This window comes from Chrysemys picta, chromosome 5, assembly GCF_011386835.1.
Source record: "Chrysemys picta bellii isolate R12L10 chromosome 5, ASM1138683v2, whole genome shotgun sequence".
Classification (NCBI taxonomy): domain Eukaryota; kingdom Metazoa; phylum Chordata; order Testudines; family Emydidae; genus Chrysemys; species Chrysemys picta.
Genome location: NC_088795.1, coordinates 61,303,615 through 61,317,159, shown reverse-complemented (window position 1 = coordinate 61,317,159; position 13,545 = coordinate 61,303,615). Strand labels below are relative to the sequence as shown.

At 37.5% G+C, this 13,545-nt stretch overlaps 1 protein-coding gene across 9 annotated transcripts in view; it reads right to left on the bottom strand.

The window, feature by feature from the left end:
- TMEM131L (transmembrane 131 like) overlaps positions 1-13,545 on the bottom strand; it is a 116,044-nt gene that overhangs the window by 42,195 nt on the left and 60,304 nt on the right. For all 9 annotated transcript variants that reach the window (XM_065596454.1, XM_065596456.1, XM_065596453.1 and 6 more), the window contains 5 exons: positions 13,058-13,168; positions 5,155-5,232; positions 3,553-3,706; positions 799-857; positions 337-445 (listed from right to left, as the gene is read on the bottom strand). In XM_065596454.1, the coding sequence (XP_065452526.1) occupies positions 337-445; positions 799-857; positions 3,553-3,706; positions 5,155-5,232; positions 13,058-13,168 (511 nt within the window). The remainder of the gene's footprint in view (positions 1-336; positions 446-798; positions 858-3,552; positions 3,707-5,154; positions 5,233-13,057; positions 13,169-13,545) is intronic.

Here is a 13,545-nt window from a genome sequence, read left to right as displayed (position 1 = left end):
TAAATGATTAAAAGGAACCTAAAAAGTACATTCAATACATGCTGGCAATCTTATTAGTCACCCACTTTCCCTTCCTGTTAATATGGCCTTTACTGAATCTAAGATCGGGGGGGGGGGGGGGGGGGGGGGAAGCGCATGTGTGTGAAAGTGACAGAATGATACGAAATAGGATGGAAACAAAATAAGTACAAAGAATTCTTCCTCGTCCTAGCCCAGTATGTTTTAAGAAAGCAAAGTTGCACAGACAAGTTGGTCTTGATCCTTTTCTGAGTATCTTATAAGGTAAATATGTACCTCATGTAATCATATTATACACACAAAATATACATACTGTACCTTTACAAACAATGGAAGCAACTTTTGTAAAATTTGTGGTTGAAGAAGGAAGTTGTGTTGGCTCAAACTGCACAGATGATGTATCTTTTTGTGAGAAACGCTGTATGTCCTGCATTAAAACGATATATTACCAATCCCTGTAGCACGATTACTGTTACTATATTTTTAGTATTTGTTTAATTCGTCTTCATGACAAACTTAGAAGGAACTGTCGTTTATCATATGTGATAAATAGTTATGTGGATTTATTTAGGTTAATGGGCACATTAAAAATCATTATCTGAGCTGTAGCTCACAATCTACAAATTCTATTGGACATATATACAAACTTAAATGTGTTAAATGCATCTTAAAATAAAGAAGTGTGCTATTTGGCGACAGCAGAAAGTAAGTAGTCAAGCTAGTTAATATCCTAATTAAATTCAATACCTCCGAATATGATTGCATGAAGAACATAATTACCTGTATATGTAAAACGTTGTTCCCTGAATGCAATACATACATGTTTACTGTGGAATCATCTGTCCAAAAAAATGAACATCCAGATAAGTACCAAAGATCAAAGTACCACTGCTTTGTCAGACATTAATATGAGAAACAATATCTAACATATTCAAATGAAAATTAGGAGATAGAATTATTCTATGTGAAAATATGTGTCTTGTAAAAATTAAAAGTTAATCACACATTGGGCCTGACTCTCCTCTCATGCCATGTTATGCTGGTGTAAATCCACCTTGCCATATCTTTGGCCCTAATTATGGTGGCAAAAATCGGCTGGAAAGCTGGCATTGCCACCAGCTCCTAAATCCCCAGCTGGCACACAGCCCTATCCACAGAGCCAGCATAGCCTCCCTTTTTCCAGGCCATGGTATAGTGTAGCCCATAGGGATAGGTATTTGTCAAGTAAGACAGGGGTATAAGTTAAGGCAGAACCATTACAAGGCCTGTAAAACAATAGCTTAGGTAACAAAGCATAAGGCTCAAAAGCCTTCGCATACGCAGTTATCTAGGAGTAACCCTAGATTATAAAAGAGACAGGACAAAATGTAGTAATAACTAAACGGCTGACAGGTAACCACAAGATGCCAATTTATATCAGCTTGGGATATTTTAAGTTAGGTACATCAGCAGAGGTCTGACCACAAGAGTACCATGGTAATTAACAAGCTTGAGATAAATAAGCTAGTAACCTAAGGGAGAAAGGCACCCCAACATTAGTAGGGTGAGGAAATACAAATAAGAAAAAGAGGAAAAAACTCTACTGTGAATATGCATTAGGCATAGTGGCAGTGTAACACATTATAAAAGTTGCATCTCGGCCTGTGTGGGAGATATAACTCTTGGGAGACCCCAGGGTGGTGACCACTGGCGGTGATGGTGAGTCTGATGATGAGGATGATAACAAACACTTCAGGTTCTTTTGCAAGGGACGGTGTGAGTACATGAATGCTCAGAGACACATTCTGAATTATCTCTATCCACCTTGCTGGGCTGGAATGTTTGTAACTTTTTTCACTATGTTAATAAAACTTACAAACACAAAAGGTTCTTCCAATGTATGAATGTTGTAACCATGCACATTGGGGTTCCCAACTGAACAGTAATTTTAATAAATAGTGGGCATGATCTTGGGACAAGAACCTACCAAGTCTCAAAGTGCTAACTGGAAATTCCTAAGTAATCAAAATAATTCATCCAAAATCAATAGATCATCCAACAATAGGAAGTATGGCTGCCAGAGAAGGGTGTGGCTAAAACTGCACTAAATTACTGTAGGGGCCAAAGTAATCCCAAAATCAGGGATTCACAAATGTGCTCTAAAGCCTCCCTTGCACACACACATACAAGCACATACACCCCAAATTTGCAAGCCCACAGAACACATGATCTGGCTTACTGACTTCAACACAGTTACTCTCGATTTACATTGGTGTAGCGAGAAGAGATGCAGACTCCAAGTCTCTCTAACTTAAGCACATCAACATAAAGAAAATTAACAAACATTATTATCTGAAGTTGAAAAGCTGCCCACAGGACCATCAAGGCAAAAGATCTATAACTTCCCACTGCCAGCATCATAAAGGAATTATGACAGGCCTTTACCCTAGTGTATAGGGATTTATGATTTGCATTATACTGAGGAAGTATATAGCTTTTTTAAAAATGCTCTTCTATCACCTGAATCCATTAAAAAGGATGTTACAGCCATACCCCTGGACATGACAGATGTGAACATTTATCCACAAGTGTAAGAATAAATATGCTTCCACAACTCAGTGCAACAAAACACTGCTATCTCAGATATGAGGGAAAACAGATTTACTGCGGACATATCAGCTCCATCAGTCAAATGTAAATATCACTCCAGTCAATTACCAACCCTTTCAACTACATAGCAGGCTCTGGAAGAACGATAAATGTGTTTTGCACCCAGACCTTGAAATGTGGTAAAAATGATAATTGAATCATTTATCTGTTTTGATGAGTCATTTTTTCTTCTACCAGACAGTACAATTGGCAGAAAACAATATTTTTGTTCCAAAAAATCTAAACAATTATAAAGGTAATGGTGTGCTATAAATAATTAAAAATCAAAGATATCTCATCCCTTGGATTTGGAGAAAAATTATCTATTTACCCAACAAACGTATGATACAAAAAGTTTAAGTAGATGGTTACTTCGCATGTGGAATTCTAGCCTCCAAAAATGATGATACGAAGATCCTTTGTATTATATTATTACAGTAATTTCCACAATGCCTGCTCTTTCTAGATCCTGATTTCTTTGCAGGTCTAGTTCTGTTAATCTAATTCCTTGGAAATTAGAATACTACAATTTTCATCAATTGCACTTTTGCTGAAAGGTGGAAACAAAAGCAATCATCACTACCACACATTTTGTACTATTTAAACAGACACCTAAGAAAAGGATGTTTCTGTTCCATACAGAAATCTTAAGGGAAAAAGTAAAGAATGTAACAAATGTAGTTTACAACTGCAGATGCTTGCTACCTCTTTCATTAAGAAACACCACCACAGTAATTCTGCATTAAACACAAAATGTCAAACAGTTTCACTTCAGTAATCTGGCCTTCTCATTAAACAGCAAAATAAAGAGGATGTCACTGAGATCAATATATTTTTGAATACTAGATTCTGAAGTGTATATAAAAGCAATTTCTATTAAAATTAACAGTCATGTCTTGGACTTACCTGAGGTCTCAGTTTTGTCCATTGCTACATAAACTACAAAAAGATTCTCCAGTAAATACTGTCTGTGATCCACAAATTCCTGTTGGGAGTTTTCCATTCTTAGTACTAAGCTCATTTTTAGCAGCACTGGATCGTCAGACATAAAACAGCAACTCTGGAGTGATATAAATGAGGGGGAAAGGTGGTGGAAAAAAGGAGGGGAAATTTCATAAAATAATCTGATTTGAATAGAACATACTGAATTGATGGTCTCAGCCAATTTCTAATGGACAAATGTTCTATGTGCATCACAAAGGTACCAATCCCGGGGCAGTAATTAGAACTTTGATGGAATTCTCAGTAGAGGCAGAGGACTGCACAGGTACAGAGAGCAAATTCCACTCAAACAGGGACTTTCTGGGGGCAACATGGGGAAGCCTTCCCTGGCAACGTTGCGCCTCTTTCTGGATAAACAGAAAGCTGCAGTCTCCAGGACGCATTCTGCAAACACTCAGTTCACACACACACACCCCTACACAAAAAAGTAAAACCAAAGCATAGCACAATGGGGTCCTGGTCAATGACTTGGACTCTGAGGTGCCATAGTGATACAAGTGATAAATAATAATAAACATTAAAACGACACTAAGGATTAAGCCTCAAAAGAATCCCAATGTAACAGTAGTTTCAACTGGAAGGTCTGGCCTTAGGGACTGTAAAACATTTTCATTTGTAAAATCCTTCACTCTGAATAAGGCGCACTATAAACAGACTAGCGGAATGAATTCCAAAGGTGGGGAACCTTCAGATGTGCAACAAAGAATGTCCAAGTTCAGGGACTGAGAGAAAGAGCACTCAGCTGACCTTAAATAGTATGGTGAGGTATAAGGTAAGAGAAGCAATCTGGATCCCAGACGTCTCACAGCCTTGAGATTCCAAAAGACAGAAGTGGAAAACATCCAAAATATTTATATAAATAGTATTCTATTATTGTTTAACAGTGTGATTAATCGTGATTAATTTTTTTAATCGCTTGACAATACTTTGCAATGCCAGCTACAAAAGTGCCATGCAAACGTCTGTTCTCACTTTCAGGTGACATTGTAAATAAGAAGTGGGCAGCATTATCCCCTGTCAATGTAAACGAACTTGTTTCTCTTAGCAATTGGCTGAATAAGAAGTAGGACTGAGTGGACTAAAGTTTTACATGGTTTTGTTTTTGAGTGCAGTTATGTAACAAAGAAAAAAAAATCTCCAGTTGTAAATTGCACTTTCATGATAAAGAGATTGCACTATGGTACATTTATGAAGTGAACTGAAAAGTACTATTTTTGTTTTTTATTTTTACAGTGCAAATATTTGTAATAAAAATAATATAAAGTGAGCACTATACACTTTGCAGTCTGTGTTGTAATTGAAATCAATATATTTAACAATGTAGAAAAACACCCAAAATATTGAATAAATTTCAATTAGTATTTTATTGTTTAGTAGTGCGATTAAAACTACGATTAATTTTTTTTGAGTTAATCACATGAGTTAACTGCAATTAATTGACAGCCCTAATTTTTAAACCTAAAACCCTGGTCAGTGTTCCATTAAAATGAAATGTACATGTCATACCTTAAGTTGTTGGCACATATTGTTATGTAAACTGCATTCAAGATGAACTTGTAAGAGACTGGCATTCGTAGTTTCTGCCTAGAAAAGGAAAAATTAAGACAACAGTTCAAAGTGTTTGATTTAACAGATTATATCCAGTCAAATTTGGCCCAAAGTTTACATTTTGTAAGGCCAATAAAAACTATTCCCATTACATTTCTATTGAGATTCCAAAAGATACAGTGTTTTTTCTCTAATATGAAGGCTTTTGAAAGCCAAGCTTTTACACAAAATCTAACATTTTCATTTGTTTTTAAAATCCATAAATCCAAATCACTGGCTTTAGATACATGTTTTTGTGCAATATATGCCACCCAAACATTGCATCACTGAGAACCTCCCAGTGAAAGCTGACTATAAATGAATGTGAAGTTGACTTCGTTATTTTCATTGTACTAGCTGAAGGAAATGCAAAAGGCAAACAAAATAGCGAAAAACAAATGGCAATGTTGTTAATTCTTTCAATTTCAATAAAATGTAATCCCTGACAGCAAGGAGATCAGTTTAAAAAATGTTGTTGTTTTTTAATTTGACTATTATTTTAGGGTAATATGGCAGCCAATATCACTGCTCAACGAGAAACAGTATCATTTCCACTCCTACTTCCATGTCAAATTATTATTAAACATTTTATACAGTAGCAACATATGATGGACTCTTATAAATCTTAAGCTCCTACTTGATTTTCTCCTATAATGCCTTTTTTTACATACAATAAAAGCTTCCTTCCTTGTTTTCCTGTATATTTTCTTTGAAAAACATATTTAAAAAACTGCTGGTAGGCTAAATTTGTGGTAAGATTTCCTGGATGCAGCCTTGATGTTCAGGCCTCACACCAAAACAAAGAAATAAAACAACACAAAACAGAGAAATTATTTTCTGTTGCTTCATCTTTTTATTAATTTGAAAGAAAAAAAATGAATGTGTTTATTTTGCCAGCTTATAAAATGTTCATGCAGTAGCACTGTCTAAACTTAGCCAGACATAATGCATGCAAGCTATGTGAAATATTGTCATACATAGTATGTCATACCAACAATCCATAATAATTCTGTGCTTCTCCTTATCAGTGATTGTCAATTATGCCAAATTACATGATGGTTTGGGGACTAATTTAAGATCACAGTCAATTTTTCATTTGTGACCTCACTCAAATTTGAATCAAGGTCTCCAAAGATGCAAGAGCCAGTGTAATCTACTCAATCTTTTCCTTTAAAAAAAACTGAAATCATTTGAAGTTGAAAGAGGCAGAACTGTGAAAGAAATGTTAAAAGGTGCCATACCCTAATGCATATTTTTATCTCTGATGAGCTTTTGTATAAAAACCTCACAGGAAATCCATTCCATTATTTGCTCAGGGAAGAGACATGCATTTAAAATCCTGAAAGAAATACAATCAGGAGGAGTCACTTTGAAGCCTTTTTCTACAGATAAGGTGGTGGTGGTTTTATCACACAGTAAATTCACCACATGCATAATGCTTCTTCTATAATGTGATGTGTGATTGCATAAGAGCACAACAAAACAAAAAGTCAACATGATTTATTTGGTATTCACTCAGTTTATATAGCAAATATTGCAGAATCCCACAAGGGGGAGTTCTAACACCTCCAAAGGTTAATCACATAATTTAAAAAACAATTTAAAAAAACTCCTTTTTTAGCACAGCATTATTGAGGAATGGGAGTCTCAACCAATTCACCTCTTTTTGCAATTTCACCTTTATTTTGTCCTAATCAAATTATGCAAGTAGATCAAGCTCTTAAATCCAATATGTGCATCATGAATTAACCTTCCACAGCTATTACTGGCAGTGGAGTTTCAACAAGAAAATGGGTTTATGTAAGCAGACCACTTACAAGTCAGCTAATTGGTCTGATAAACCTTATCCAACTTAGATTTCCCTTCTGAACCTTCCTGGAAAGAACTATATATTTTTTTTCACTAGCCTATACACCACTACTTTATGCATTCTTTTCTTTTGCTTAAAGTGCTTGGTCAGTTAAGGCTCTTCAGATTTTCTCCAGATAAAGGTCAACTAAATGTAATACTCTGAGTCAAGTTTTTCTATAGCTTTGTCTGAACCACTTCTCTCTCTACTTCGAGTAAAGGCTATTCTGTCTCCTAGTCGTATACTTCTCAGTTTGGCCCTCACTGCTATTTTGGAGGCTTCTCCTGTCATGTTTCATTTCTCATGTCTCCTCCCCCTTATGTATCAAATGTGATTTAACAACTTCTTATAGGATGAAGTTTATCCTAAACCCTTAAATCAGAGATTAGGTGATGAGGCAAGCCTTATGAAAGCCCTACATGCTTTGAGAAAATTTTATCCTTAATAAGAGTAGGATTCACAAGATGATTTATTTTGTCCCAGATTTTGGGTCCTAATGACCTGTCAACGGAGTTCTATTCCCCCAACTTTTATAGTGATTACTACATTTCTGAATTGCACTCTGTCCAGTCTAGATTTTAAATGCCTTAGATCAGGGGTTTCCTGCCTTCCTTTTGTTGCCCACAATTGCTAGGAGCGCAGTAGTCAAGTAGCCAATTTGGTGCACCAGTTAACCAATCCCAATCATAATGGTTTTGTTTTGCATGCCCTGAATGCTATAATTTGGTATTTTAAAAGAGTGAAGCTACTAAAAAAAAAAGAAAGGAAAGAAAAATTCCAAAACACAGCTGTATTTTATGTTCATCTGCTGTCTATAGGGATTTTTTTAAATGTGCAAAGGTAACTTCAGAAAAGAAAAGGGTTCTTCATTGTGCTATGACAGACAATATATATTGCCTGTCAAGCCAAGTGTCTTACGTAATTGACAGGATGCATACATCACAGAAGAGAGGACAAAATAAGGAATCTTAGAATCAGTACACTACACTTCCATGAAAAAAAGCTTCACCACCTTCATCTTCCTTTCTTGATTGTGTAAGTATTCTGTCCTATAACACAGAAAACTGCTATGGCATATGAATCATAGCAGAATGTGAAATTATACAGTGCCTTGTTCTCATAAGAAGCAAAATGAAAAAGCAAAGACCCATAACAAAGAAAAATCTAGAATGAGCCCTGTGTGACAGGAATAATGGAACCATTTTCACACACACACACACACACACACACACACACACACACACACACACACACACACACACACACACACACACACACAATTTCAGCTCAATGGTTTTTCATCAGGATTTGCCAAAACTGAAAGGTTCTGTGGATATGCTTCAATTTTGACAAAATTCTGCTCTTGCCTGCTCCTACCTGCCTGGCTCCTGAGCAACACACATGATGGGCTGCTGCAAAGCCCTGGGAGTCCTGGCTCCCAAGCTCTTAGGCTTACAGCTCTTCAGCAGCCTGGGCTCATGGGCAGCTTGCCAGACGAGGGGCCTCCGAGTTAGTACTTCCAGTAGGACTGGGTGGAAAATGGTAATTCCCTTTCATGAAGAATTCTGAAAAACTTTTGGTTTGCTTTCTGAATTGAAAAGAAATCAAATCTTGAAATCTTCCATGAAACAGAATTACCATTCTCCATTCAGCTCTAACACACATGCATGCAAACACAAATATTAAAATCAACCTGGTCTTTAATACAGGGCCATTATACACTGGTATATTTTGGATATTCTAAGCTTCCCATCAGTTTGTAAAAATATAACTAGAGACTATTTCACCTCATTAATTACTATGGGCAAAAGGAGCAATTATGAATGTTTGATTATATAGTTTGCTATTATGGACGTTTTGTTTTGCTCTGAATATTGTACTGAACATACAGGGATAGTAGATACAAAAAAAGGTAAAAATTGTCCTAGAAGCAAGAAGCAATTGGTTTGATGATAAAGATAATTTCCAACAAAAACCTCAGTTTACTAAAAAAGACATTTTTAATGGCAAGATTAATGGGAAAGCGGGTAGGGGGGTAGAGGGAGAGGTGTGCAGGGTGGGAATAGAGGAAGAATGCTAATTTTCAAAGGGAGAAAAGAACAGATTTGACTGAGTAAGAGTCAAAATTACTACAAATCTTCAAGTCACTTCTTGGTTCACACCAAGTAGAGATCGTACAGAGACAGAAACCTTTAAAGAAAGAGCAAGAGCTTGGACCAACTGACCTAGTAGGTTCCCTTTCCAGCCATAAAAGTTCAAGGATTCTACTTTATATTATTACACTCTGATAATTCATTAAAAACAAACAAAAAAACAGTCTGGTGGTTCTGAGTAATAATCATCATCAGTGAAGCTTATTTTTACCCATCCAAACAGAGAAAACATCACAGACTGTTGGCTGGACTGTTTTCAAAATATTTTTCAACCAGCACCAGAAGGGTTGTGTGGAAATTGAGTGCAATTTCCCTCTATGTCCACAATCTAGCCTAGATAGGGCCTCAATTAGACTGATTCTGTAAACATTTGCACATAATAGGTGTGCTTGTTGGATCAGGGTTGTACTATTCAAACTCCCTCCCTCCCAGGAGTTTAGCTTTAATAGTAAATAAAACAATAATATACAATAAGCCTCCTCTGTGATCTTGGCTTCAACTGGGATTTTCCTCCAGGATTTCCTCTGTCTTAAATCCCTAGTTTCCTATTCCTAAAGAGCTATCATACCCTCTCCCCCCCCCCCCACACACACACAGACACTCCCTGTTTTATCCAAAGTCATGTTAACAGACTGTACCAGTCACAATGATTAAGGCTATATTTTAGTCATGGGTATTTTTAGTAAAAGTCATGGACAGGTCACTGGCCGTAAACAAAAATTCACGGGCCTGTGACCTGTCCATGACTTTTTATGAAAAATACCTGCCCTGACTAAAACTTGGGCGGGGTCCGGGGTGCTTGGGGGGGAGGGAGGAGGTCCAGGGGCACCGCTGGTAGTGGGGGACCGGGCCGAGGTGGTACTGTGGGGGGGGGGGGGGGGGGGGAGAGGATTGGCAGGGCTTCCTACCCTGCTCCGTGTCCCTGCAGCTCCTAGGCACATCCCAGAATGATATTTGCTTTTTGGCAACAGTGTTACACTGTTCACTCGTATTTAGCTTGTGATCCACTATGACTCCCAGATAGGGTGACCAGATGTCCTGATTTTATAGGGACAGTCCCGATTATTGGGTCTTTTTCTTATATAGGGTCCTATTACCTCCCACCCCCGTCCCGATTTTTCACACTTGCTGTCTGGTCACCCTACTCCCAGATCCCTTTATACAGTACTCCTTCCTAGGCAGTCATTTCCCATTTTGTATGTGTGCAACTGATCATTCCTTCCTAAGTGGAGTACTTTGCATTTGTCTTTTATTGAATTGCATCCTATTTTCTTCAGACCATTTCTCCAGTTTGTCCAGATCATTTTGAATTTTAATCTTATTCCCCCCAAAGCACTTACAATCCCTCACAGCTTGGCATCATCTGCAAACTTTGTAAGTGTACTCTCTATGCCATTATCTAAATCACTGATGAAGATACTGAACAGAACTGGACCCAGAACTGATCCCTGCGGGACCCCACTCATTATGCCCTTCCAGCTTAACTATGAACCATTGAGAACTACTCTCTGGGAACGGTTTTCCAACAGTTATGCACCCACCTTATAGTAGCTCTATCTAGGTTGTATTTCTCTCGTTTGTTTATGAGATGGTCATATGAGACGGCATCAAAAGCCTTACTAAAGTCAAGATATACCACTTCCCTCCCCCCACCCACACAAACACGGCTTGTTACCCTTCAAAGAAAGAATTAGGTTGGTTTGACACTATTTGTTCTTGACAAATCCATGCTGACTGTTACTTATCACCTTATTATCTTCTAGGTGTTTGCAAACTGATTTCTTAATTATTTGCTCCATTATCTTTCCAGGTACTGAAATTAAGCTGATTGGTCTATAATTCCCCAGGTTGTCCTTATTTCCCTTTTTTATAGATGGACATCTACATAGCCTGAAATAATTCCTAAGGAAGAAGAAGCTGTAAGGCCTCAGATTATTTTGGGACTTGTTAGAGAAGTTTAAGCTGCGTATGCTGCTTTGACTACTGTGAAATTCCAAAAAACTCCCTAAAAATACCCACACTATGTGTAAACTGGGGGGTGGGGAGAAGGGTGCAAGATGTAATATGACAAACCCAAGACAGCATAGTGTCCAGGAGGGATAACTCAGGGGTTTGAGCATTGGCCTGCTAAACCCAGGGTTATGAGTTCAATCCTTGAGGGGGCCATTTAGGGATCTGGGGCAAAAATCAGTACTTGGTCCTGCTAGTGAAGGCAGGGGGCTGGACTTGATGACCTTGCAAGGTCCCTTCCAATTCTATGAGATAGGTATATCTCTATCTATTTTTTTTAGTGGACTTGGCTCACTATGTCTGAAGTAAGCAGAGGGAGTTGAATCCCACAGCTACCAAACCCTGCACATACATTCACTATTTAAAGTGAAACTGAGAATGGGGTGGACTCACTCCCGAAATTCAGAAGGGTCCTGCCCAAATCAGAAGACTGAAAGTCCAGAAGAAAAAGTCACAGGCACAAACAAACCACAGAAGGAAAGCCACATTTTTAAACTAGAGAAGGGTTGGGTTCTGTGTTTTTTCATATTAAAAATACAGATTTGCTTTAAAATGTGGGATGAAGTATAGTTAATAAAAAAAAAGGCAAAACTTTATTAATGCCCAAACTGTCATGCCTCTTCCCCAGGAAGCTGCTGATCACCTTCTCCCTTCTACCCACCCTGGCTATAGGTTTCTGCTGACTTTCCTTTTCACCTTCCTCCCTGGGAGTCTCCCCTTCCCTCCATAGCTGCTGTGCCTCTTGACAGCTACTCCCATTCTCCTCTCTTTGGAAATGGATTACGCTAAACCAGCAAAAGGTATTCTGATTCCAGAATAAGAGTACACCTCTACCCCGATATAACATGACCCGATATAACATGAATTTGGATAGAACGCGGAAAAGCAGTGCTCCGAGGGGGCAGGGCTGCGCACTCCGGTGGATCAAAGCAAGTTCGATATAACGTGGTTTTACCTATAACGTGATAAGATTTTTTGGCTCCCGAGGACAGCATTATATCGAGCTAGAGGTGTATCTACACATGGGAGTTTTTCTGGAATAGCTATTCTGCTTTAAATTCACACCATTTTATTCTGGAATAACTGTCATCTGTACACAAGCTCTAAAGTAAGAGACAATGGGTCTGACCCTCAAATGCCTTGAACTCCTTCAAAGCAAATGGTGTGTGTGCGTGTATGTATAAACTGTCACCAATCTGATACAGCAGCATTTTATTCAAACTTTGTGTAGGCACAAATGATTACACAAGATTCAAGGCAGTGGCAAATAGGCCAATAACTTTTTTAATCGCTATGGGCTTATTTTATACATTATTAACATGCAGAAAAGGTCACAAATACAATTTTTTGAACTCTGCAGGTCACCTTTAAATTAATAACTATTCTGGGGAGCTTTCACCCTAGTTGTAGGCACCATGGTTAAAAAAGAAGTTTAATCAAGCTGTAAACAAATATATACAAAGTTAACCATATAAACAACTGTTCATGCCAATTTTTTCATTTAAACTTTACCTCCCGACCATGTTGTAATTCCTACCATAACATTACTGTGCCACTACAAAGAAACCAGAAAATGAGAGAGAAAGTGAGATTGACCAGTAAGATTCACCCTCCTACAACGTGAAATGCAAAAATCTTAAAAACTCGAGTGATGCAAATTGAAGTCAATTTTTGAAAAAAATTAATGTTAGTAACACAAGTAAAGATTTTTTTAATATATGTTTTTATTTGCATACCTGAAAATAAAAATGTAAGTTCCTGTATTTCTAAGTTTACTAATGTTGTGTTTTAAAAAAAATGCATACTGTACCAGTGTTGGTGAAATCTGGATGTTTTGGATACTTGGAAGCAGTAAACAGGTATTCACTAGCTGCTTGTTAGAATCTTCTGGAGAGGTTCCCAGAGATCCCATTCCAAATACCTGTTGTAAAAATAGTACATTATTCCAACATTTGATATTTAAGTAATTATCACAAACCATGAAACTTCATTTTGCTAATAAGACTCCAAGAAATCAACTAGTTTTTAAAATTACACTTTAAAAACAAAAGGTAATGCAGCGTTTTGTGCAGAGAGTTCTACTCTAAAAAGTAACTACAGGTCCCCCTTTGTGCATTCATTCATTCAGACATTATGATGTATCCCTAATAAAAGGGCACCCATCAATGTAACATATAAGTGTCTCCAAACAATTAAAAACAAAAACAAATTCTCTTTCAGGCAATTTTAATAGACACATCATATATGTGGATGCTGCTGATGATTCTTGTGAACTGCACCATGATATCAGACACCTCC